The sequence below is a fragment of the Neofelis nebulosa genome, chromosome 4 (assembly GCF_028018385.1).
Source record: "Neofelis nebulosa isolate mNeoNeb1 chromosome 4, mNeoNeb1.pri, whole genome shotgun sequence".
In the NCBI taxonomy this organism is placed as follows: domain Eukaryota; kingdom Metazoa; phylum Chordata; class Mammalia; order Carnivora; family Felidae; genus Neofelis; species Neofelis nebulosa.
In genome coordinates this window covers 133,940,846-133,962,729 of record NC_080785.1, presented here as the reverse complement: position 1 = coordinate 133,962,729, position 21,884 = coordinate 133,940,846, and the positions used below count along the sequence as shown (strand labels likewise).

Below are 21,884 nucleotides of genomic sequence, written 5' to 3'. Positions count from 1 at the left end.
TTGTTTACTGTCTGTCTCCTCCACCAGAACGTAAGCTCCATGAGGGCAAGGACATTTTTCTGTTCTTTTCCCAGAACCTAAAACAGTAACTGGTACATGGTAGTTACTCACTCAGTATTTGCTGAACAAGCAAAGCAAGTGAAAGGACGGAAGCTTATGGATGTGGGGCCAGAAGAACTGTGATCTTTAGGGAAGTCCTCTCCCTTAAACAGCGTCTGATTTTCCTCACGTGAGAAATGGGAATAATTCTTCTGTCATTTTTGTAAAAGTTATGCAATACAACATTTGGGAAAGCATCGTAGAATCATCTGCTAAATAAATGTAAGGCATAATTTTTGCTTAAACCGAATTCCTCATCAGTGAGCTACTTATTTTTATAATCTAGAGCCACCAGATTGCCAAAAAGTAAGGGTGTAGCATTAAGACGCAGAAAACCTTGAAAATTGTTCTGGTATTCAAATAAAATATAAAACTATTTATTTCAAAGCCATACCCAAAATGTACAAACAATGAAATCTGTTTTCAAGACTTAATTTTCAAAAGCACTCCTTACATTTAAATTTTATAACCATTTGAAGGTCTTTTGCTCCCATAGAAAAAGTCTGACAAAAGTTAATTCCATAAAGTGTTACATGTACTCGTGTTTATATAAAAGCATTCTCTCTATAAATGTAAAATATTTAAATATAATAGTTGCATTATGAAAATGTCCTCAATTTCTGGAATTCTTGCTAGTCTATAGAATTGTATTTTTTTTTTAAAGGTTTTTTTTTTATTTATTTTTGAGACAGAGAGAGACAGAGCATGAACGGGGGAGGGGCAGAGAGAGAGGGAGACACAGAATCGGAAGCAGGCTCCAGGCTCCGAGCTGTCAGCCCAGAGCCCGACGCGGGGCTCGAACTCACAGACCGCGAGATCGTGACCTGAGCTGAAGTCGGATGCTCAACCGACTGAGCCAACCAGGCGCCCCTAGAATTGTATTTCTACACACTTCTTAAAATGAGGTAAGCTCAACGCTGACATTTTTTTCAGATACTTTTTCTAGAAGTTTATACTGCTCTGATTAAAAGTATAATGCTGCCTTTAAATTTCTTTTAAAGTGAAATCTTTTCCCAGGAGTGACTCTATTCTGCACGAAGCACAGCCATACCACTCACTTAAATATTCATGTGTTGTGATTCTTTTTACACAATTTTCACATCGAAATCAAAAGTATTACTATAGTCCTTCACTACTTTCTTTACAGAGATTTTAATAAGTATCCCTAAACTCTGGAAGATTGTTCATAAACCTTTAAAGCAGGGGTCAGCAAACTTGTTCTGTAAAGGTCCATATAAAAAAATATTTTGGGTTTCTCAAGTTACTACTCTGTTGCCTACTCTTTTTTTTTTTTTTTTACAATGCTAAAATGTTTTTTTAAAAAAATCTTCAGCCCTGTTAATCATCTACTTTAAAAAATAGAAGTCATTCATCTCTAAATTAGATTTCTCAAGTGTTAATAAAATGTAAACTTCACATTTCGCAGTAAATTAAATCCATGGTTTCTGACCCCTGGATTGAAAGTTCATAAACAGTAAGAAATTAATCCCAGAGAGTGGGACTGCATTTCAGATATTCTTTTTTTTTTATTTTTTATTTTTTTTATTTTTTTATTTTATTTTTTTTTTTTTCAGATATTCTTTTTAATCAACAGCACTTTCTCATGGGCTGCTTTTTCATTTTGAAATGGAGAATTCAAATGTGTCTTTACTTTTTTTTTTTTTTTTTGGTTTTTGTTTTTGATAGGGAAAAAGTCTCTTCATGTAGCTAATCTGGAGTCTGCAAGCTCAAAGGGAAACACTCCCGTGCAAAAGGAGACAGAAGCATCACACAGGCGTGTGCAGTCACGAATACCTGCACCGAAACCACCATGTGATACAGAAATTCAACCTAACTGCTCTCCAGGGCTAAGAAGGAATTAGTGGCCACCAGCTAGAAGGTATCCAAAGCAGTCCTAACGGATGGTCTAATTTATTTTTATCATATGTAGTTGGTGCATTTGGGGAAAACATGATTTGCATATGAAATATGGGAATATTAATTGATGCAACGGCATGGTTTATTGAGGTTCTTGGTGCATGTAGCCTGGAGTTTATTAAAAAGATAGAGCAGAGAATTCTGTGGGAGATACTTTGGACTCTGAGAGAGTAAAACAGACCTGGGTAGAACATTGTTTGATCTCTGACATGGAGTAGGCTACCTATAGCCTGGTGCTGAGAATCACAACGGGGTGTGAGTGTGTGTGTGTGTGTGTGTGTGTGTGTGTGTGTGTGTGTAGTATGTTGTTTTCCTTTCCTACCACAAAGTGTCGTGAACAGATTTTGGCAAATAAAAAAAGCTGCTGTGAATTTACTTAAATATATCAGAAACACATTGGAAGCCACTAGAATTATAATCCCATTGTCATCTGCAAAAACATTTACAAATTCTAAAGCCAAGAAGGTTGACAACTTTGGTATACCTAAGAAACTCAAATACATCAGCGAGCCCATGCCTTATTTTTAAACTATAAAAAGTAAAGTTTTCAGTGCAAATAGTATCTTGATAAATAGCTATGACATGAAAATCACGGGAAACAGTTAAAGACTCTAAAACATGTAAGTAATATCCTGAAGGCATGTTTTGGTCCAGAAAAGGTAATTTGGGGTTAGGAGATAACTAGTTGTTTTACTTATTTAACTGTGAGAGCCTAGGTGGTGGAATGTTTAAACAAACAGACTTTTACAAACAGACTTGGCACATTTATAGCTCATCACGTTTTTTCTTAAACGGCCACTTTGGGTGTTGTAATACGTGGTCGGCCGCCTGAAGGACAAGGTACATGAATTCTTCTACATCGAAAGAGTAGTTGGTAAACTTTGGATGTTCCCCCAGAGTCGGGTGGTGGCCCTGCAAAAACAAACAATCACAGAGCTGTAAGTCACTAATGACATGGTTTTCGGAACAGGAACATAATTATTTTACTTTGGCCAAGGGAACTATTTTAATTTATGCTCTGCATCAGAAACTGGCAATTTTTTTTCAGTACAGAGCCGGGTAACACATCTTTCCAGCTCTGTGGGCCAAACAGTATCTGTTACGATTACTCAACTCCACCAGTGAAATGCACAAGCAGCCAAAGATGACATGGAAACAGAGAAGCGAGACTGTCCCAATCAAACTTTATTTATAAAAACAGGGGGGTGGGCTAGATTTGGCCCCAGCGGTCTATAGTTTGCTGATCTCTCCTGTATATAATTTAAAAGATCTTTCGAGGCTCAAATTTCACAAAGTTGTCTTCTCAACATAAAGATAGGGAGTGATTAATTTCCCTTCTCCCAACTTGCAAATATAAAATACAACTCACTATTTTCGGAGGACAGTTTATCTCTGGACTGAAGTTTAAGGACAGTTTTTCATATTAATCAGACACTTTAAACCAATTAAAATGAGAAAAAAAGAGGTGAGTTTTGTCACTGAACTTTACCTTATCCTGAGGAAAGACTTTATTCTGCCTTCGCCAAGTGATGTAATGGATCCCTCTGAGCCTGGCCAGGTCTAAGTAGCAGCGCTCATCTCCACAGTTGTACCTAAGGGCACAAGGGCACCCACACGTGAGACTTGTGTCCAGGGGTTTTGCCAAATCAACACCTGTCTGGGGAATAACACACCTCCCAAATATGTTCCTGCAAAAGGTCGTGTAAACAGTACACAAGATTGATGGAGATTATTTTTTAAATATCTTCATAAGTGAACTACTTTAATTTTATTTTATTTTTAAATTTTTTAATACATTTATTTATTTTTTGAGAGACATGGAGAGACAGAGCACAAGTTGGGGAGGGGCAGAGAGAGAAGGAGACACAGAATCCGAAGCAGGCTCCAGGCTCCAAGCTGTCAGCACAGAGCCCGACGCGGGGCTCGAACCCACAAACTGAAATCATGACCTGAGCCGAAGTCAGACGTTCAACCGACTGAGCTACCCAGGTGCTCCTTAACTTTAAAATATCCAAAGAGGATCAACGAATGCAGGGAACTAAAGTCTATCAAGAGGGCCGACTGACTGTGGACTTGGTATTATCTCCTAATATCCAGTCTACACACATGGAAGTGGACTTAGGGGAGTAACACATCCAAGGGCACATAGCTAGGGAAGCAGAAATGGAAACCTAGTCAGCTGAGCAACAAGGCCTGAGCACTATCAACCACCTCTTCCTTTCTTCTTTCTCTCCCTCTCTTTGGGAGAAATGAAGCATTGAGATAGAATCCATAATTATCTGGCTATTTCTCTAATGTATCTGTATTTCAAATATTTTTGCAAACTGTTGGAACTTCACATTTTTTTTTCCTAGACGGTCTCTCATTCAAATACTGAATGAAGTGGTTTTTAAAGTGAAACCGTAACATCTAGGTATACAGACACAAAGAGCGAAATGGGGGAACAGTAGCCACTGTTGGCATGCCCAGAACTAAAGATGGGGCGTGGTGTCTACGGCAGAATCACTAAGGGGGAGAAGGCCATGTCTCTATCATCGCCCACCCAGTTAGAGGAGCACCCCAGGAAAATCACTGTCCTCTTGAGGCCTCGCTTTCCCTGAGTATAGAATCAGTGAGCAGCAGGCAACATGGTAGGCCTGTGCTTTGGAGCTGTGCTCTTCATGAGACAAACAGGTGCTTGAACTCGCTCTCTTTTTAACTGTGGTAGAAAACACTTAACATGGGGGCGCCTGGGTGGCTTGGTCGGTTAAGCGTCCGACTTCAGCTCAGGTCATGATCTCACGGTCCGTGGGTTCGAGCCCCGCGTCGGGCTCTGTGCTGACAGCTCAGAGCCTGGAGCCTGTTTCAGATTCTATGTCTCCCTCTCTCTCTCTGCCCCTCCCCTGTTCATGCTCTGTCTCTGTCTCAAAAGTAAATAAACGTTAAAAAAAAATTAAAAAAAAAAAAAAAAAAAGAAAACACTTAACATGGAATTTACCGTCGTAACCATTTTTAAGCACACAGCTCAGTAGTGCTAAGTGCACTCACTCACACGATGCAACCATTCTCCAGAAATTCCCCATCTTGCAAATCTGAAACGTGACTCCATTCAATACGAACTCTTCATTTTTCTCTCCTCTGTGGGCTCCAGGCAACCACCATTCTACTCTGTCTCTGTGAATGTCACTACTCTGGGTACCTCACATAAGTGAAATCACACCATATGTGTCCTTCAGGGAGTGGTTTATTTAGCTGAACATAATGTCCTCAAGGATCATCCGTGTTGTAACACGTGACAGGATTTCCTTCTTTTTAAAGGCTGAGTAATGCTCTACTGGAGATATACAGATATACCCACATTTCCACATTTTGTTTATGCATTCATCCGCTGATGGACGTTTCGGTGGCTTCCACATCTTGGCTGCCATGAATAAGGGTGCCATGAACACAGGTATGCAGTATACAGGTTCCTTTTTATCAGCATGATGGCAAAGAATGTAGAGAGATGGTCCCAGTCTGAGAAGGACACAGCAACGAGCTTTCAGGAAGGAAGTCACAGACTCCCATCTCCCACATCATACCGAGATGGAGAGAGAAAGGGGTGTTTGCTTGCTAACTGTAATGGCAGCTACAGACTTCACATATTTAGTTTTAGGTCTGTTTTCTCTCTAGATGCCCGTATGATGTGACTTTCTGGTAATGATTAAGTATTCTGCCTTTTGGGGGCATCTGGGTAGCTCAGTCTTTGAGTGTCCGACTTCAGCCCAGGTCATGATCTCGAGATCCGTGGGTGCAAGCCTTGTGTTGGGCACGGTGCTGACAGTTCGGAGCCTGGAGCCTCCTTCAGATTTTGGGTCTCCCTCTCTCTCTGCCCCTCCCCAACCCACATTCTGTCTCTCTTGCTCTCAAAAATAAATAAACATAAAAAATGTTTTTAAAAAAGTATTCCACCTTTTGAAGCTCTGAATGTCAGTCTCAGCCATGCACAAAAAGCATTATTTGTGGCCTCAGTGTACAAGTTGTCTCCAAACACTTACAGTTCAAAGACAGCAGCCCAGTCTGGAAGGAAGAGTAAATGGGTAAGACCAGCTCCATGCATTCCGATAAATATGTCCGTGTTATGACTGATCCTCAGCTGATCTAAAAACCCAAGTTCCCTGTGAACACATAGAACAAAAGAAGACAGAGGGGAGAAGAGAGAGACTGTTGGGTTGAGTTAGCTCCTGACTCATGGTAACAGTGTTCATACAAGCGCCTTTCCCAATTTAAATCACATGCCACTATGGCTTTTTGCCAAGTCCAAGCCTACTCCAATAATTAATAAGTTAATTATTTAATAATTTAACATTGTTTTCTAAGTAAGCTCACTTTAAAAAAAAAGAAACTTAAATGTATTTTTTTTTTAAAGATTTTATTTTTAAGTAATCTCTATACAACATGGGGCTCAAACTCACAACCCTGAGATCAAGAGCCGTCAGCTCTCCCTACTGAGCCAGGCAGGAGCCCCTAAGTGCATTTATTTTAGAAGGAAACTTTGAGAGCTGTCTTAAATGAAAAGCCAGTAGTGCATGACAAACAAAACTGTAAAGACGGATACAATCAAATGAAAAAGTTTCAAATCTAGGTAGGTACTATTGAAGGAAGAGCTGTGAGCCGAAGGCCTGCTCTTTCTTTAAGAAAAAAGGAAATTAGCAGGCACTACAGAGATGTTATGTTATACTAGCATCAAGCTGAAAACTAGTTCCTTAAGATAACAAAAGGACGTTTTTTTGTAAAATAAATTATCCTTGTGAGACTGGAGTTCATTCAATGCCATCTGGGTATACCTAAAATTATCTCAGATACCACGAGGGCATTGTCCTGCCTTTGCAACAGACTAATCCTCAAATTTTATGCACATCAAGATCGTTAAAGTGTCCTCGGAATTCCAGACCCTAAAAGATATGCAAACTCTGAACTGAAAGTCAGTGCCAATAAAGTCCACTGAAGTGAGGCTACAGTAAGTATAACATTCTGAATATACATAATGGAATTAGACCTCCCATTCCCTCTTACCCAAAGTAAAAAAAAAAAAAAAAGAAAAAAAATTACCAAGATTATTTTGGATTTAAGAAGAGAATGTGAAATCCCAGCTTCTCCCCTTTATTATTTTATTTTTTATTTTTATTTTTCCAGCTTCTCCTCTTTAAAGAGCTTCCTCTCGAAGTAAATGAAAACCCCACGTTCCACACAGAGAAAGAAGCCACGGGCACCATGCGTGTGCTTCACACGAGGTACCCGTGCCTCAGTTTCTCAAGGAATGCCAACTGATGCCACAGGAAGGGTGGGTATTTGCCCAGGTAGGAATGACCCTGGAGTCAGCCGGCGTGGAAAATGTCTGAGGATAAGGAGGCAAAGCTCCATCTATTATGTTAGTAACGCTTCCCTCAGATTGGCAATGTCTGAATTTACTGCCGTTCCTCCTTCAGCTGGGAAACCTGCACGGGGCACGGTTTCTTAAAAGCCAGTCAACAATGGAGCCTCCCCAGTTCCTGCAGCCTGACGTCCGGCCCTCTTCTTCCTTCCTGTGGCAATGATGGTAGTCACCACTGCACAGTGTAATTTGTAAAACAGTAATAGTTTTGCCAACTTCGTAAGACCAGAGGGAGAACTGAGATAAAGCAAGCGAAGCATAACAGTAAGTCTCAACAAATCGTAGCTGTTCTTAAGATTGCTGTGTATTTGTATTCATTGTCTACGGTGCTGAAGACAAGAGCCATGCCAACCTCCATATCTGGATTCCTATTTCAAAGGCTGTGCCCAGCTCATGGCAGACACACCATAAAGATTTATTGTATCAGTGAACGCATGCATGGTGAATAAGGTGCGGAAATCCCATGCTCACTGGTAAGTTTGTTTTTTTTTTTAAAGTAGTCTCCTCCACACCCAACATGGAGCTTGAGCTCAACGACCTGGAAGTCAAGAGTCACATGCTCTACCGACTGAGCCAGACAGATGCGCCTCTTACTGGCTTCTAACCTATTATAGACATTCATATGCTGGTATACGTATGCTTTTTTTTTTTTTTTTTTAACATAGAAACTCTTTATAGTGTTTAATTTGGAAAACAAGACAGTGACTGTGAGTGGGGCAAATGGAGGAGAGTTTTCACCTTTCCTTTTGCGCTTTTTTCAATACTGCTTGACTTTTCCAACCAGGAACATCTATTTTACAGCATCATTGTTTTTTCTATCAACAGGGATTACCTAGACAGTAAATGCGAGGCATATTGTGTCTTTCTAAGCCTTTTACTTCTGTTGGAATTTTAAAAGAAGTATAAATACTTTTTAACATTTTTTAGAAACCTCATATTATTCTACGACACTCAAATTATTCCCATATAACTAATTTTAGGTCAAGAGTTGAAATGTGGCAACTAGCAGGACACATGAGGCCAGTAATATTTTTTAAATTCAGAATTAGTTGCCAACTTTTAAAAATCCAGAAATGTCAGGGGCGCCTGAGTGGCTCAGTAGGCTAAGCATCCAACTTCAGCTAAGGTCATGATCTCATAGTTTGTGGGTTCAAGAACCGCATCAGGCTCTGTGCTGACAGCTTGGAGCCTGGAGCCTGCTTTGGCTTCTCTGTCTCCCTCTCTCTCTCTCTGCCCCACCCTCACTCACACTCTGTCCCCCTCTCTCTCTCTCAAAAATAAACATTTAAAATAATAATAATAATAATAATAATAATAATAAATAAAAACACAGAAATTTCAAATGAAAATCTCGGTTCCTCACTTCTCTTGAAAAATGAGATGGGGTTGAAATATTGGACCCCACAGAGCTGAAAAGTGACTGCCCCTGTGCCCTGGTGCAACCCCCATCACCACCAGGGGCCCTCTCCTGCCCTGGGGCCCTTCCCTGCTGGCTACACTCACTGATGCTTCTGCCTGTCCCTCCCTGGTCTATCAGCGCCAAAAGCTACCATTTGAAAAAATCCTTCAACCCCTGTTAATGCATCCAAGCCAAAGATGACAGTGTCTGCTCAAGGGTGAGGTATCACTTACTTATACTTGTAATCGACAATCCGAACCTCAAGTGTAGATACTGTCTTCAGTGCATTTACCAGCTAGGGAAAAAACAGAAACATTTAGAATTTCTTTTTTTCTTTTTCTTCTGTTTTATTTTCCTCTGAGTCTTAAAATTTCTGTTTTTCATACAAAATACTTTTCAGGTATTACATATCATTCAGGTTTAGTGTTTTAACCCTTAACTGAATTCAAATGCAGATTTCACCCCTTGGTCACATTATTCTACCACCCTAAAATCCTGCTGTGCTGGGTTGTCATTGGGCTGAGAGCGGAAATTCACGAGAGGGGGGCACCTGGGTGTCTCAGTAGGTTAAATGTCCGACTTTGGTTCAGGTCCTGATCTCACAGTTTGTGAGTTTGAGCCCTCATCAGGCTGTGTGCTGACAGCTCAGAGCCTGGAGTCTGCTTTGGATTCTGTGTCTCCCTCTCTCTCTGCCCCTCCCCTGCTCGCACTCTGTCTCTCTCTCTCTCTTTCTCAAAAATAAATACAAAACGTTAAAAAAAAAAATTCATGAGAGCAAAGTGGCACAGAAGCCAGTAGGCGTTAACGGCCATGGTTACTACTTGCTAGTTATTCCTTCAATTTCTCAATGTGTATTTGCTGGGCACCTACCTTGTTCCAGGTTTTATGTTAAGAGTTTTCTCCCTACCCATTATCTCACTTCAGACAAACCACTTGTGTTTTGGACCTTATCTTCTGAAAACGCTAAATTCTTGGCAGAAAAATGTTTTCAATACTTCTACACGGAAAGAACAATTATTCTCTTAGCAAACAAAGTAACAAAGCACGTTTAACCTATTACCAGAAACACAGCCATGGTTCTCTATGTCCCTCACAATTAAGCCATCTTGAACCGACCTATGACAGCAATGGTAACCAAAGTATCCCTTCAATTGTGCTGGCATTGCTCGGTACTTTGGTGAATGTCACTTAATCCTCATACAGTCTCATACTGAGTAAATATTTTTATGCCTATTTTTATTAAAGATTTTATTTTTTTAATGTTTATTTATTTGAAAGAGAGAGCGAGCGAGCATGTGAGCTCAAGTGGGAGAGAGGGAGGGACAGATAAAGAGAAAGAATGCCAAGCAGGTTCCACTTGGCACAGAGCCTGATGTGGGGCTTGATCTCACGAACCTTGAGATCATGACATGAGCCGAAATCAAAAGCTGGATGCTTAACCGAGTCACCCTGGCACCCCAAAGATTTTATTTTTAATTAATTTCTACATCCAGCATGGGGCCCAAACTTAGAACCCTGAGATTAAGGGTCTACTGACCAAGCCAGCCAGGTGCTCCCGTATGCCTATTTTTAAATGATACAACAGAGGCTGAAAGATGTTAAGGACCTTTCCCAGAATCTCCCAGCTAGCAAATGGCACAGCCAAAACTAAATCTAGGTCATCTGACCCCCAAACCTGTGTTCTCAGCCAGTACCCTGTACTCTCCCATGTATTAAAAGCAACAGACAGGGATTTACATCCAGTCCCCACCCCCGTTAATCACGCACACACACACACAGAATGGAAGTTTCTCTCTCTAGACAGCTCCGGAACTCCCATAAATATGCTGCTTATGTCAAGGAGCTGAAGGAGGGAGGATAGATTAGAATCCGTTTTTCAGGAGGGAATTAATCCCAGGGCATGAGCCCGGGTCCCGTAATAAGATGTGTCCACATAAAACACATCACTTGTTTCAGAGGGTCCCCTGGCAAACAGGCTCTTGTTCACAATTTCTAGTCACACCATGGAGGTGGCCAGAGCTCTCTCGACCTTGAGGTTGGGCAGGACTGCAGGAACCACCATCCAATGAGAGCATGGGGGGTTTTATTATGTATTCACGCATCAAGGTAGAGTCGAACGTGCTTTCTTCTCTGCTTGGTAGCTACCTTCTCAAGTGATGCCAATTACTGAGACAAAAGCAGCCAGTGGGTGCTCGTTGGCTTAGAGTTCAGATCTGAACTTCCAGATCTCACCTCTGGGCAACATGGTGCGGGCGATCTGTGTGACCAGATGTGAACATGTCGGCGGCTGACCGGCAGCACCCAGCACCACCCCTTTCCACTGGATGGATGATGTTCCTTCGCCAGCCTTCCCGACACGGCCTCCTGTCACATCTATTTGTGTTAGAGCAGTGGCAGTCTCTGGTTCAGAAGCAGGCTCAGACTCTGACCACCTCAGCTCACCCCCGCCTCCATTAATCTGCTCTCCAGCTGCATGACCTCAAGCATGTTTTTTTTTTTATCGCTTAAGCCTCAGTGTTCTTTTGTAAAACAGAGGATAATAACAAAATATGTACCTCACAGGTTTGCGGGAAGCAATGGGGAACATAGAGTAATATTCTTGGCATATAATTAGCACTCAATATGTGTTACCTCTACCAATATATACTACTGGCCTGCCTGTCCATAAGGGCTCCATCCATCAACCCCAACATGGCATCATTTGATAGATTTGTATTTCCGGGTCTTTAAAACACACACACACACACACACACACACACACACACACACACACACTGCTCATTTCTTCCACCCACAACTTACAATCAATGTCTCATTACAGCGTATGTTCATAATCCATATGGGTCTCAAGACACTAATTGCATAATTTTGATCAGCCTGTTAGGCATCCAAACTAATTTGTGTAAAACATTTTACCCATCCAAACCTGCCCCCATCCCCCTCCTACTGAGCTTTTCCCACCTCAGTTCCACTGACCTGATCAAGCTAAAAGCCCGGGAGTTCACCCTTGATCCTCAGTGCCTGGCCTAACTGAACAAGCACCTACATATTCAGCCAGGAAGTATCCCAGACTCGACCTCCGAGACAGATCTTAAATCCATTTATTTTGTCATCTCTGCTGTCATCACCTTCGTCCAAACTCTTCCCAGGGTCACAGTGACAGCATGAATGATACCCCCTGTTCCTACTCTTGCAGCCAAAGTGGTTTACAAATAAATGAATAAGCTAGTTCATGTCTCTGCCTGTGTATTTGTTTTCTATTAGCTGCTACAACAAATTACCACAGACTCTATAGCTCACGGCAACACAACTGACCCACTCAATGTTGTGCGGGACAGCAGTCCAACAGTGAGACAGATGGCTGTCTGCAGGGCTGTGCTCCTTCTGGAGGCTCTAGGAGAGAATTCGTTTCCACCTTCTAGGAGCCATTGCATTCCTTGGCTCGGGGCCTCTTCCTCCATATTCAAGGCCAGGGATGTGGCATCCCTCTGGCCCTGCTTCTGTCCTCATGACTCCCTTCTGGATTCTGTCTCCTTCTTCCACTTTCAAGGACGTGCAGAACTAAAATGTGCTCAGTGAGAAGAATCCAGCTAAGCAGAGAGCTTTCAGGCAGAGGCAATGGTTCTCTGGTGGAGAACGCTTAAAGCCCATTTGTGATTCCATCAGGCCCTGCTGGATAATTCAGGGTAATCTCCCCACCTTCAGGCCAGCTGACAAGTGACCTTAATTTCACCTACAAACTCAGCATCCCTCTGCCACGTAACCTAATCTTGTCACAGGTTCTAGGGATTCGGATGGGGGCATCTTCTGGAGGAGGCCTGGTATTCTGCCTACCTCACCCTGCCCAAAACTTCACGGTGGTTTCTCCCACACCAGAATAGAACCCGCTCATTTTCTCAGCTAGGTCTATGAGGCTGAGAGGATATGGGACCTCCCTACCCCCTGCCCAACTTCTCTGACCTCTTCTAGGGTCGCCCCCACCTTTCCTGCTGTGCTACAGCCGCCTGGTGATCTCTCCATTCCTGGAGCACCTAAAGCCTGGACATCACAGGCCATCTGCTTCTGCCTGGGAGGCTCTCTCCTTGGCTGGCTTCTTAGCGATCAGGTCTCTGCCCAACAGCACCTCTTCAGGTATCTCACCTGACTGCTTCCCCTTCCTCCTGCATCTCTGGCCCCTCTACCCCATCACCTTGTTTTACTTCCTTTGTGGCACTTACTACTACCTGAAATCACCTTACTTAGGGACTTGTTTACTTATTTCTTGTCTGTCTCACCCAGAGAGCATAAGTTCCATGAGGGCAGGGATCTCACTTGTCTTGTCCTCTACGGTAGCTCCAGGGCCTAGAATACAGCCCAACACATAGCAGGTGCTCAAGACATTTTTGTGGACTCAGTCATACTATTGTGAGAACACCTGCCAACCAGGCTGTTATAGGCAAGGGCCTTGCATGGTGATCTTATCTCAGTTAAATATAATTTAAGAGCTGATGCTGTCAAAATAAAGTACAAAACCTAAAGGTGAATAATTTCCAGGACACACAGTCATGAAAAGAATGGAGACTCTTCTAACTTAGTCTGCCTCTGGATGCCACAGTATTGCCACACTCCATCAATCATCTCTCAAAAGATACTCTTGCATTTTTGCCTCTAGTTTGTACAGAGGCAGAATGTCTGGCAATCTATGGCAGTAAAGGCAGGACACAAGAGATAGTTTCTGCCTCTGTTTCCACTCTGAGTTGTGGCAGGTGAATGTTTACAGTAAGGCGAAGCTAGTTTGGGCAACTGGTGGTTTGCTGACCCCCAGTAGGAGTCTAGTAGATGAACTGGGCATAGCCATCAAACTTTGCTAAAAGCTAATAATTTCCAATCAAAGCATGTAGTGCAATGTGAAAAAAATTAAGCACATGAGTTAGAGGAAGTTAAATTCAACATGATGGTATTAAAAATGCATACCAAAAACTAACCTCGTTTTGGTTTAGAATTTTCCGGTACTCTGTACTCCGTGCAAGAATGGTGACTCGGATTCTTCCATCCTGTCATCAAAAGGAAAAGGCAAAATAATGCTGTATATGCCTGCACAGATGAATGAATACTAGAACCTAAAATGTGATTTTCACAAAGCGATGAAACTCAATCAGGATATATTTAGGGAATGAGTACTTGTTTAGCCTGATTCCTTCAGACTTCACTCAGGAAATAACACTGCATCCATTTTAGCCACAGAAGACAAAACTTGTTTACTACACTTCTGTTTGATTGGCTGGGTGGAATTTTTAGCAGGGGTTTGTGGGTTAGGTGGGGACTGGGGGAAGAGCAAGGAGATACGGAGAAAGACAGGAGAAAGAGAATGGAGAAAAAAGTACATTCTTCCACTGTCCCTTATTTATCTGTCATAGGCTGGTGACATTTGATTTTGGATCACTCACTCCAGGCAAGAAATTATTAACCCCAGAGAACACTGTCTTCTGCTGGTTTCTTTTTCTGCAAAGGTGCCATTGGTTTTTATTTTGGGTGAAGTCAGGCCCAAGTCAGAACCTATAATGTACTCCTTACCTTGGGGCCCTCCTGTGTGATGTTCAGTCTGTGCAGCACATGCTGGGAAAATGCCCTGAATAATCCCGTGTTCTGACAGCCAGATATCTAACATGAAAACAATAATTTATGTTACAATGAGCCATTCGGCCTTACTATTTAGGATGTTCTCAAGTTACAAATAAACGTTTATCTTAAAATCTATCCAGAATAAGTGTATAAATATGAATATTAACACCCGTTGACATGCTTACCAAAGGGGTATTATAGAACAGCCCGTATCGCATCCGGGGGAGTAGGGAAAAAATAGCTTCTTTAAAACACACCTAAGAATAAAGGTATTGTACAAGGTAAGAGAACACAATTTGCACACTCCACACCAAAACAGTACTTAAAATTACAGAAAACAAATTTTAATTAATCTCTTTTTTGCATTAAAATATTTTGAACAGCAAACTATTTCACTCAAGTGAAAATCATAATTTTGGAAAAGTTAAAGGGAAAAGTTTTTTAATGCTACCTAGTTAAAAACAATTATTCTAGTCATAAAAAAAAAGCAACTACGAAGTCAAAAATCAATGGTAATAGCTAATAGAAACTCGTATTAAATATTTATTCGATGAGTGAGTCATCTGTAATGACTGTTATTTAGAGACATTTCAGGAAAGTTTCCAGTACCCTTTTGGAATCATAAGTTTTCAAATGTATAACATCATAATCCGTAAATGCTCTCCATGTGTCAGAGAATAGGTCACCATATCCATAGGAGCTCTGAAAGTGAAAACAAAATAGGTTAGGGCCATGGAAGGATGCAATATGGCTTTTTAAAAATGCAACAAAATACTCGAATAAGCTTGTTAGTCTTAAGAACTAATGATGCTAAACCAGCTCAAAAAATCCATAGAAGAAACACGGATTTTCATCTTGGGCCTGAGCAAATACCTAATTTGATGGAATGTCATCAAAAATAATCACCACAAGGGGCACCTGGGTAGCTCAGTCAGTTAAGGGTCCGACTTCAGCTCAGGTCATGATCTCACAATTCTGTGAGTTTGAGCCCTGCACCAGGCTCTGTGCTGACAGCTCAGAGCCTGGAGCCTGCTTAGGATTCTGTGTCTCCCTTTCTCTCTGCCCCTCTCCCGCATGTGCTCTCTTTCACTCTCAAAAATAAAATAAGCATTAAAAATTTTTATTTAAAAAAGAAGTAATCACCACAATTATACTCTTAGTCTGCTGAAAACATTTGGTTTTTCTACCCTATCTGTTCTTATACTCACATCTCTGAATGGTAGTTGGTGTGGGGTTTTTTCTCTGTGAGTCTTCTATCCAAATCACAGACATATGACACCATTTGTACACACTAGGGTAGCTCAGTAAGCAAAAACAATCAGGGTAAATGGAATACACTTCTGAAGAAATTTCAAAGCAAGAAAATGCTTTGGAAGTCCTGACATTAAACTATGATGAATGCTTTTCTTTTTTTTTTTTTTTTTTTTTTTTAATGTTTATTTTTGAGAGAGAGACAGATAGAGGGGAAGGGGTAAAGAGAGACACACAGATTCTGAAGCAGGCTCCAGGCTCCAAGCTGACAGCACAGAGCCTGACACGGGGCTCGAACACACAAAGTGCAAGATGGTGACCTGAGCTGAAGTCAGACACTTAACCGAATGAGCCACCCAGGCACCCCACCCCGATGAGCGTTTTTCTAAGAAATGATCTCCTCATTGACCAAAGAGTAACATGTGACAATTCCCCATTAACATTAAGAGTAATAATAATTATAATAGCATCTTGCATATTTCCTACATCTCAGGCATGCTTTTAAGCACTTAAAATTATTAACACCCCACAAACTTAATAAGCTAGGGGATACCATTATCCCCATTTTACAGATGAGGAAACAGAGATACAAATTTAAGTAGTTTGCATAAATGGCAGTGCTGGTATGTTTGCAGGGTTGAGATTAAATCCAGTCGGTTTGCTTCCAGATTCCAAGCTTTTAACCTCTGCACACAATTGCCTCTCAGAGGGAAATAGGTCTTTCTAGTACATTTACCAAATGCATTCCATTTTTGCAAAGTAGAAATTAATTACATGCTCCCTCAGCTAAAGGAAGGAGATCAGTTTCTTTAAAAATGGTATAACTTAGATTGAAAAATTCAGCCAAAAGAAATAAGAACTATGTATTGTAGGATTAGATGCAAGGTCTACAGTTGGTTATACATTATGCTCATGTCTTTTTATCATTATAGCAATTCTTTTTTCAGATTTTGAAATTTTTATGTTGCACATATTAGAGTTATTTCAAAGTTATTGAGAACTGTTAGATGTAGTGATAAAAAAAAATTTTCCCTTTCGATGTTTCTCCAATGCCATTCTAATAAAGGCCCTTCTCAACACCATCAAAAATGAAATGTCCCTATTCTGGCTCAATAATAAATAAAGGGCAATTAAAAGAGTGATTCGAGACAGTTTCTTGAGATAAAATACTTCAGATAAAATAAGATAACTTTGAAAGGAAAATTTAATAATAAAATACAGCAATCCTGACTTTTCAGGGAAATCATGTATTATTCAGTAACAACCACCTCCAAAAGGTTCTTTTCCACATCCCTCAACTTCAAATTATCTGCCACAGGGGAAGGACTTCTTTCTAGTCTCAGGTTGAAGAACATTTGGATATTCTTGAAGATGCCATAAAATTTCCTCCTGTGTATGTCTCCAATTTAAACATGCACGTAACCTATGACTTAGAAAGTCTACTTACAGGAATACATCCTACAGAAAAGCTGGGATGAGTGTATAGAGGCCCATGTATGTGGGAAGGATGTTCAATGCGTTTCAGTAAGTAGCAAAAAAAAAAAATGGCAACACATGAAATATGATTGGGGGGGTGGCAGGACATGATACATGCACTGAGGCATGTGTTGGATATCCCTAGCATCTACCAAATATCATGTAACCATACACACACAAAAATAATAATAACCCTAAATGTACCCACTGGGAAAGATGCCCCTGATATAATACTAAGCTAGGATATGAGAGAGTATATTTTCTCTAAGAATATAAACAAACACATGCTTACATAAATTTTATTATATCCTTATACAGATCCTTACATAGATTTTGTATGAGGATATCTTTATATTTGCTAAAGTCAAGTCATATAAGGGACTCCCACATGTTAACTGCAGTTTGTTACTGTTGAGGGAAATGAACTTGGAGAAGAAGAAGAAGGGGAAGAGACCTCTTTCTTTCTTTCTTTCTTTCTTTCTTTCTTTCTTTCTTTCTTTCTTTCTTTCTTTCTTTCTTTCTTTTTTACATTCCCATGACTTAATTCATTTTATTTTTTAATGTTTATTTATTTTAGGAGAGAGAGAATATGCAAGCAGGGAGGGGGCAGAGAGAGAGGAGCACAGAGGATCCAAAGCCACTAACTGCTGCAGTGTGGGGCTCCAACTCATGAACCATGAGATCACGACCTGAGCCAAAGCCGGATGCTTAACCCCAAAAGAGGGAGGTAATAGGAGGGTGGTGACCCTGCTCAGCTAGATGCATCCTGCCCCTCCCTGCCACTCGTGGTCAGCCTGCCCTGACATCACGTGCCCAGTTACCAGTTAAGTGAGTAACCTGGGACTTCATGGTGGCCATGCATCCTATTTACACTCTCCAGAAGGTGCAGAGAAGGGGAGGGCTATAGAAGGTGCTCAGTTTAACTCAGTCCACTTGAGGAAAACATGGAAAAGCATGCAACAAGATATAAGGAAGCTTCTGGAAAGTGTCTAGAAAACTTTCCGTCAACTTAATAGGATGTGCAGGGGACTATAGGGCACTGTGGTTTCAGTGCACAGGATGGGGTCCGACTGCCTGGCCTGGAACCCTAACTCCACCCCTCGCTGACTGTGCTCTCTTAGAACACCCGCCTGCTGCTCACAGCTTCAGCTTCCTCATCTGTAAACCAAGTTCATAAAAATCCTACTCCCTGGAGGGTTCTAAGCATTCAATGATATAACATAGGGTGTAATTTTTTTTTTTTTTAAAGGCACAACAAGGGGCGCCTGGGTGGCTCAATTAAGGTCAGACTTCGGCTCAAGTCATGATCTCACGGTTCGTGGGTTCGAGCTCCATGTCAGGCTCTATGTGGACATCTTGAAACCTGGAGCCTGCTTTGGAGTCTGTGTCTCCCTCTCTCTCGGCCTCTCCCCACTCACTTGCTCTCACTTTCTCTCTCTCTCTCTCTCTCAAAAAAAAATAAATGTTAAAAAAAATTTTTTTTTAAAGGCACAACAACCCTGAGTTAATCATCAGGGCTTCTGAGAGCTGGTGACGGTGGCCTAGAAGCACTGACAGAAAAGAGAAAGGAACTGTTGCGTCCTTTCCTCACAAAAACAGTTTCAAGAAATGAAACTGTCATGGTAGCAAAACTGGAACTCAAGAGGGAATACTTGAGTTGCAAAGTATTGCAAAAAAGAAAAAAAAGTACTTGCACAGAAGAAAATCAAAAGACCGCATTATTCACATGTGAATAATTATCAACCAATTCTCCCCAGACTTCAAATCAAACTACAAGTCTATGGAGCAGTGATAAAGGAAACCTTTCTATGCAGCTCCACTATGAGCCTCGTATGTGTGAAAACAAAACACTTCCCCAAATCCTGCACGAGAATCTGACCTTCATTTAACTGTCTGGCTCTTCTCTCTGGAAATGAAGATGGCAGGGGCCAAATGTGTTTCTAAGTAACACTGCTTGTGATTTTTCTAAAAATTTTTTTTTACTTTTTTTTTTTTTTTTTTTTCAGAGAGAGAGAGAGAGCATGCGTGTGAGCACACATGAGCCGGGGAGTGGTAGAGGGAGAGGGAAAGAGAGAATCCTATGCAGGCTATAAGCCCAGCGTGGAGCCCAACACAGGGCTTGATCCCACGAACCTGTGAGATCACGACTTGAGCCAAAATCAAGAGTCAGAAGCTCAACTGACTGAGCCACCCAGGCGCCCCTGTTTGCGATTTAAAAAGAGGCTTGACGGGTACAATGTGTCTGGACTGGGAAAGGGCACGATGACTCTTGGAGCTGGCTGTCTCTTCCGGGGATCCTGGGGGCTCTACCAACACAGCTGGTGCAGGAGATAGTGGCCTCTGTGGGACATGAAGTGTCTGTACCTGCCCTAGGAAGATCCCCGCCCCTTGTACCTGAGCTATGCTGTTCAGGCTTCTGGAAGGACTCTCCCTGGAAGAAATGCCTGAAGTTGCCCTGCCTGCAAGAATGTTCTCAACAGACTTGTGCCAAGAGGGGGTCTATGAGCATCTTGTGAGTTGGAATGTCTAGGTGAACTTTAATGACCTCTTAGTGGCAGCCTCTCATGTGCACCATAAACCACTTGTCCTCCCTATCATTGCCATGGTCATAGTCAACACACAAAGCACACAACACACAGAGCCAGGCACTGTGACTCTTCGCATACTGTATGGTTCATCCATGATACTGAGGGAGATACGAGAATCATCCCATTTCCCAGCTGAGTGTACTGGGGCAACTCTGGGGTTACCTTGGTAGGTGGGGGGCTAGATAAGGGAAGAAGGAGAAGGGAAAAAAAGACTGTGCTAATATACCTAAGACTTGCCCTGGGTAGTGACCTGATACAGCACAGTCTGGCATCAGTCAAGTAGGAAAGGGAAGCTACAGTTAAGCAAAGGTAGGTGGTAATTACAGGAGGCCACACGGTGAAACAGAGGCCAGATCTCCCCATGGGAGTCAGGTGGGAGGTCACAGAGGTTAAGCAAAGGACAGTCTTCACATGTCTCTCTCAAAGAAACACTGAGCACAGGTCTCTGGGGCTTCACCTGCCCAGAGGGGGAAAGAAATCTTCCATGGCTTCATTCCAAAATTCAAAGAACAAAGATATATATGCGCAAATGCATGCATACCCATATGTATGCATACATGTAAATGCATATGCACAGACACATTCACACCCATCTGCATCGGTGTGTACATGTGTGTATATTTAAATGTGTGTGGGTTAGAAAACTCCATTTCACCACATCACATTTCACACATTTACTGAGCCAGGCAAAGCTGAAGCAAAGGGGGCACCTGGGTGGCTCAGTCGGTTAAGCTTCCGACTTCGGCTCATGTCACGATCTCGTAATTTGTGAGTTCGGGCCCTGTGCTGACAGCTCGGAGCCTGGAGCCTGCTTCAGATTCTGTGTCTTTTTTTTTTAAATTTTTTTTTACAATTATTTATTTTTGAGAGACAGAGCACAAGTGGGGTAGGGGCAGAGAGAGAAGGAGACAGAGAATCCAAAGCAGGCTCCAGGCTCTGAGCTGTCAGCACAGAGCCCGACATGGGGCTCGAACTCACAAACCTTGAGATCATGACCTAAGCCGAAGTCGGATGCCCAACGGACTGAGCCACCCAGGCGCCCCCAGATTCTGTGTCTTTCTCTCTCTCTGTCCCTCCCATGCTCATGCTCTGGCTCTCTCTGTCTCTCAATAATAAATAAACGTTAAAAAAAATTTTTTTTGAAAAAAAGCTGAAGCCAAGAACATGTTCTTACTTACGGTGTCCCACATCACGATGTACACATCTGTACTGAATGAATTATTAACGTGCTGAGTAATATAAAGATTGATAAAATCACAGAAGTGGTGATACATGTTAACACCTGGTATTGGAAAAAAAGAAATCGATGTTAATTAACCCCAAAGAGCAAAGGATTAAACAATTTTTATTCACCCCACCTATTTACAGTGTGATAGACTTTTAGCTGAAAATAATTGGGAGAAAAACATAAGAGTTTTTCCAAACACGAAAGGATCTGTACTTGGCAAGTCCTCAATTAACTGATGATTGGGTTCAAAAAATCACTTTAAAATTGTCCATTTAGAAATCAGGAATGCATTTTCCCCTATATACACTAAGTAACCAATGAACAGTAAATTCCAAGAAAAAAATAAGAGAAGTCTATTTAGCTCAAAATGCAGTAGAACTGTAAGTCCAAAAAGAGTAATTTTATTTTTTATGATCATTTATTTTTTTAAATCAATCAAGCAATATGTATTTACCATAGAAGTATGGACAATGATGGCACTTTTAACATTTTGGTATTTTTCATTCCTTTTTAATCGCTATTTATAGCATTGCTTCTTGGGAAAATATTAACCAACTACCATTTGAAAGGGCTGAGTGTCTCATGTTCTAATAGAAACAGCATGAACTTTGGAGTCTGAAGAACCATGTTGAATCCCAGCTCAGCCATTCAGGAGCAAGGTTTTCACAAGAGGTGATAAAGTCCCCACGCTTTAGCTTCTCTAGGAGAAATAGGAAATCCTTATACTTAGGTGCCAGCTTTGTTAGGAGGAATGCAAAGAAAATGTACCTAAAAGTATCCGGCCTGTGCCTGGCACAGAGGGAAAATGTAATGAAGACAACCTGAATGTTGCAGGGTCAAACAGGGGCGAAGGGAGTGTGTGTGCAGCTATTTCTAAATTTGTAAGTCGGTCATTAAAAAGAAACCAAACATGCACTCTTTCGACTTAGGTAT

The 21,884-nt window shown here is 41.5% G+C and overlaps 1 protein-coding gene and 1 long non-coding RNA gene across 4 annotated transcripts in view; one reads left to right on the top strand and one right to left on the bottom strand.

Annotated features, from left to right (window-relative positions):
- Positions 1-1,745: 1,745 nt before the first annotated feature.
- Positions 1,746-21,884, bottom strand: part of EOGT (EGF domain specific O-linked N-acetylglucosamine transferase) — a 37,230-nt gene continuing 17,091 nt past the window's right edge. For 2 of the 3 annotated variants that reach the window (XM_058726226.1, XM_058726227.1), the window contains exons 9-17: positions 20,902-21,005; positions 15,018-15,110; positions 14,594-14,665; positions 14,361-14,447; positions 13,772-13,840; positions 9,041-9,102; positions 6,033-6,152; positions 3,506-3,608; positions 1,746-2,928 (exon numbers count right to left, since the gene is read on the bottom strand). In XM_058726226.1, the coding sequence (XP_058582209.1) occupies positions 2,782-2,928; positions 3,506-3,608; positions 6,033-6,152; positions 9,041-9,102; positions 13,772-13,840; positions 14,361-14,447; positions 14,594-14,665; positions 15,018-15,110; positions 20,902-21,005 (857 nt within the window). In that variant the 3' untranslated portion in view covers positions 1,746-2,781. Of the gene's footprint in view, positions 2,929-3,505; positions 3,609-5,353; positions 5,512-6,032; positions 6,153-9,040; positions 9,103-13,771; positions 13,841-14,360; positions 14,448-14,593; positions 14,666-15,017; positions 15,111-20,901; positions 21,006-21,884 lie in introns of all 3 variants that reach the window. The other variant, XR_009260780.1, reaches the window with a different exon arrangement.
- On the top strand, positions 5,382-7,822 carry LOC131509919 (uncharacterized). The gene is made up of 3 exons (XR_009260781.1): positions 5,382-5,446; positions 7,171-7,318; positions 7,464-7,822. It is a non-coding gene; the product is annotated as an uncharacterized LOC131509919 (long non-coding RNA).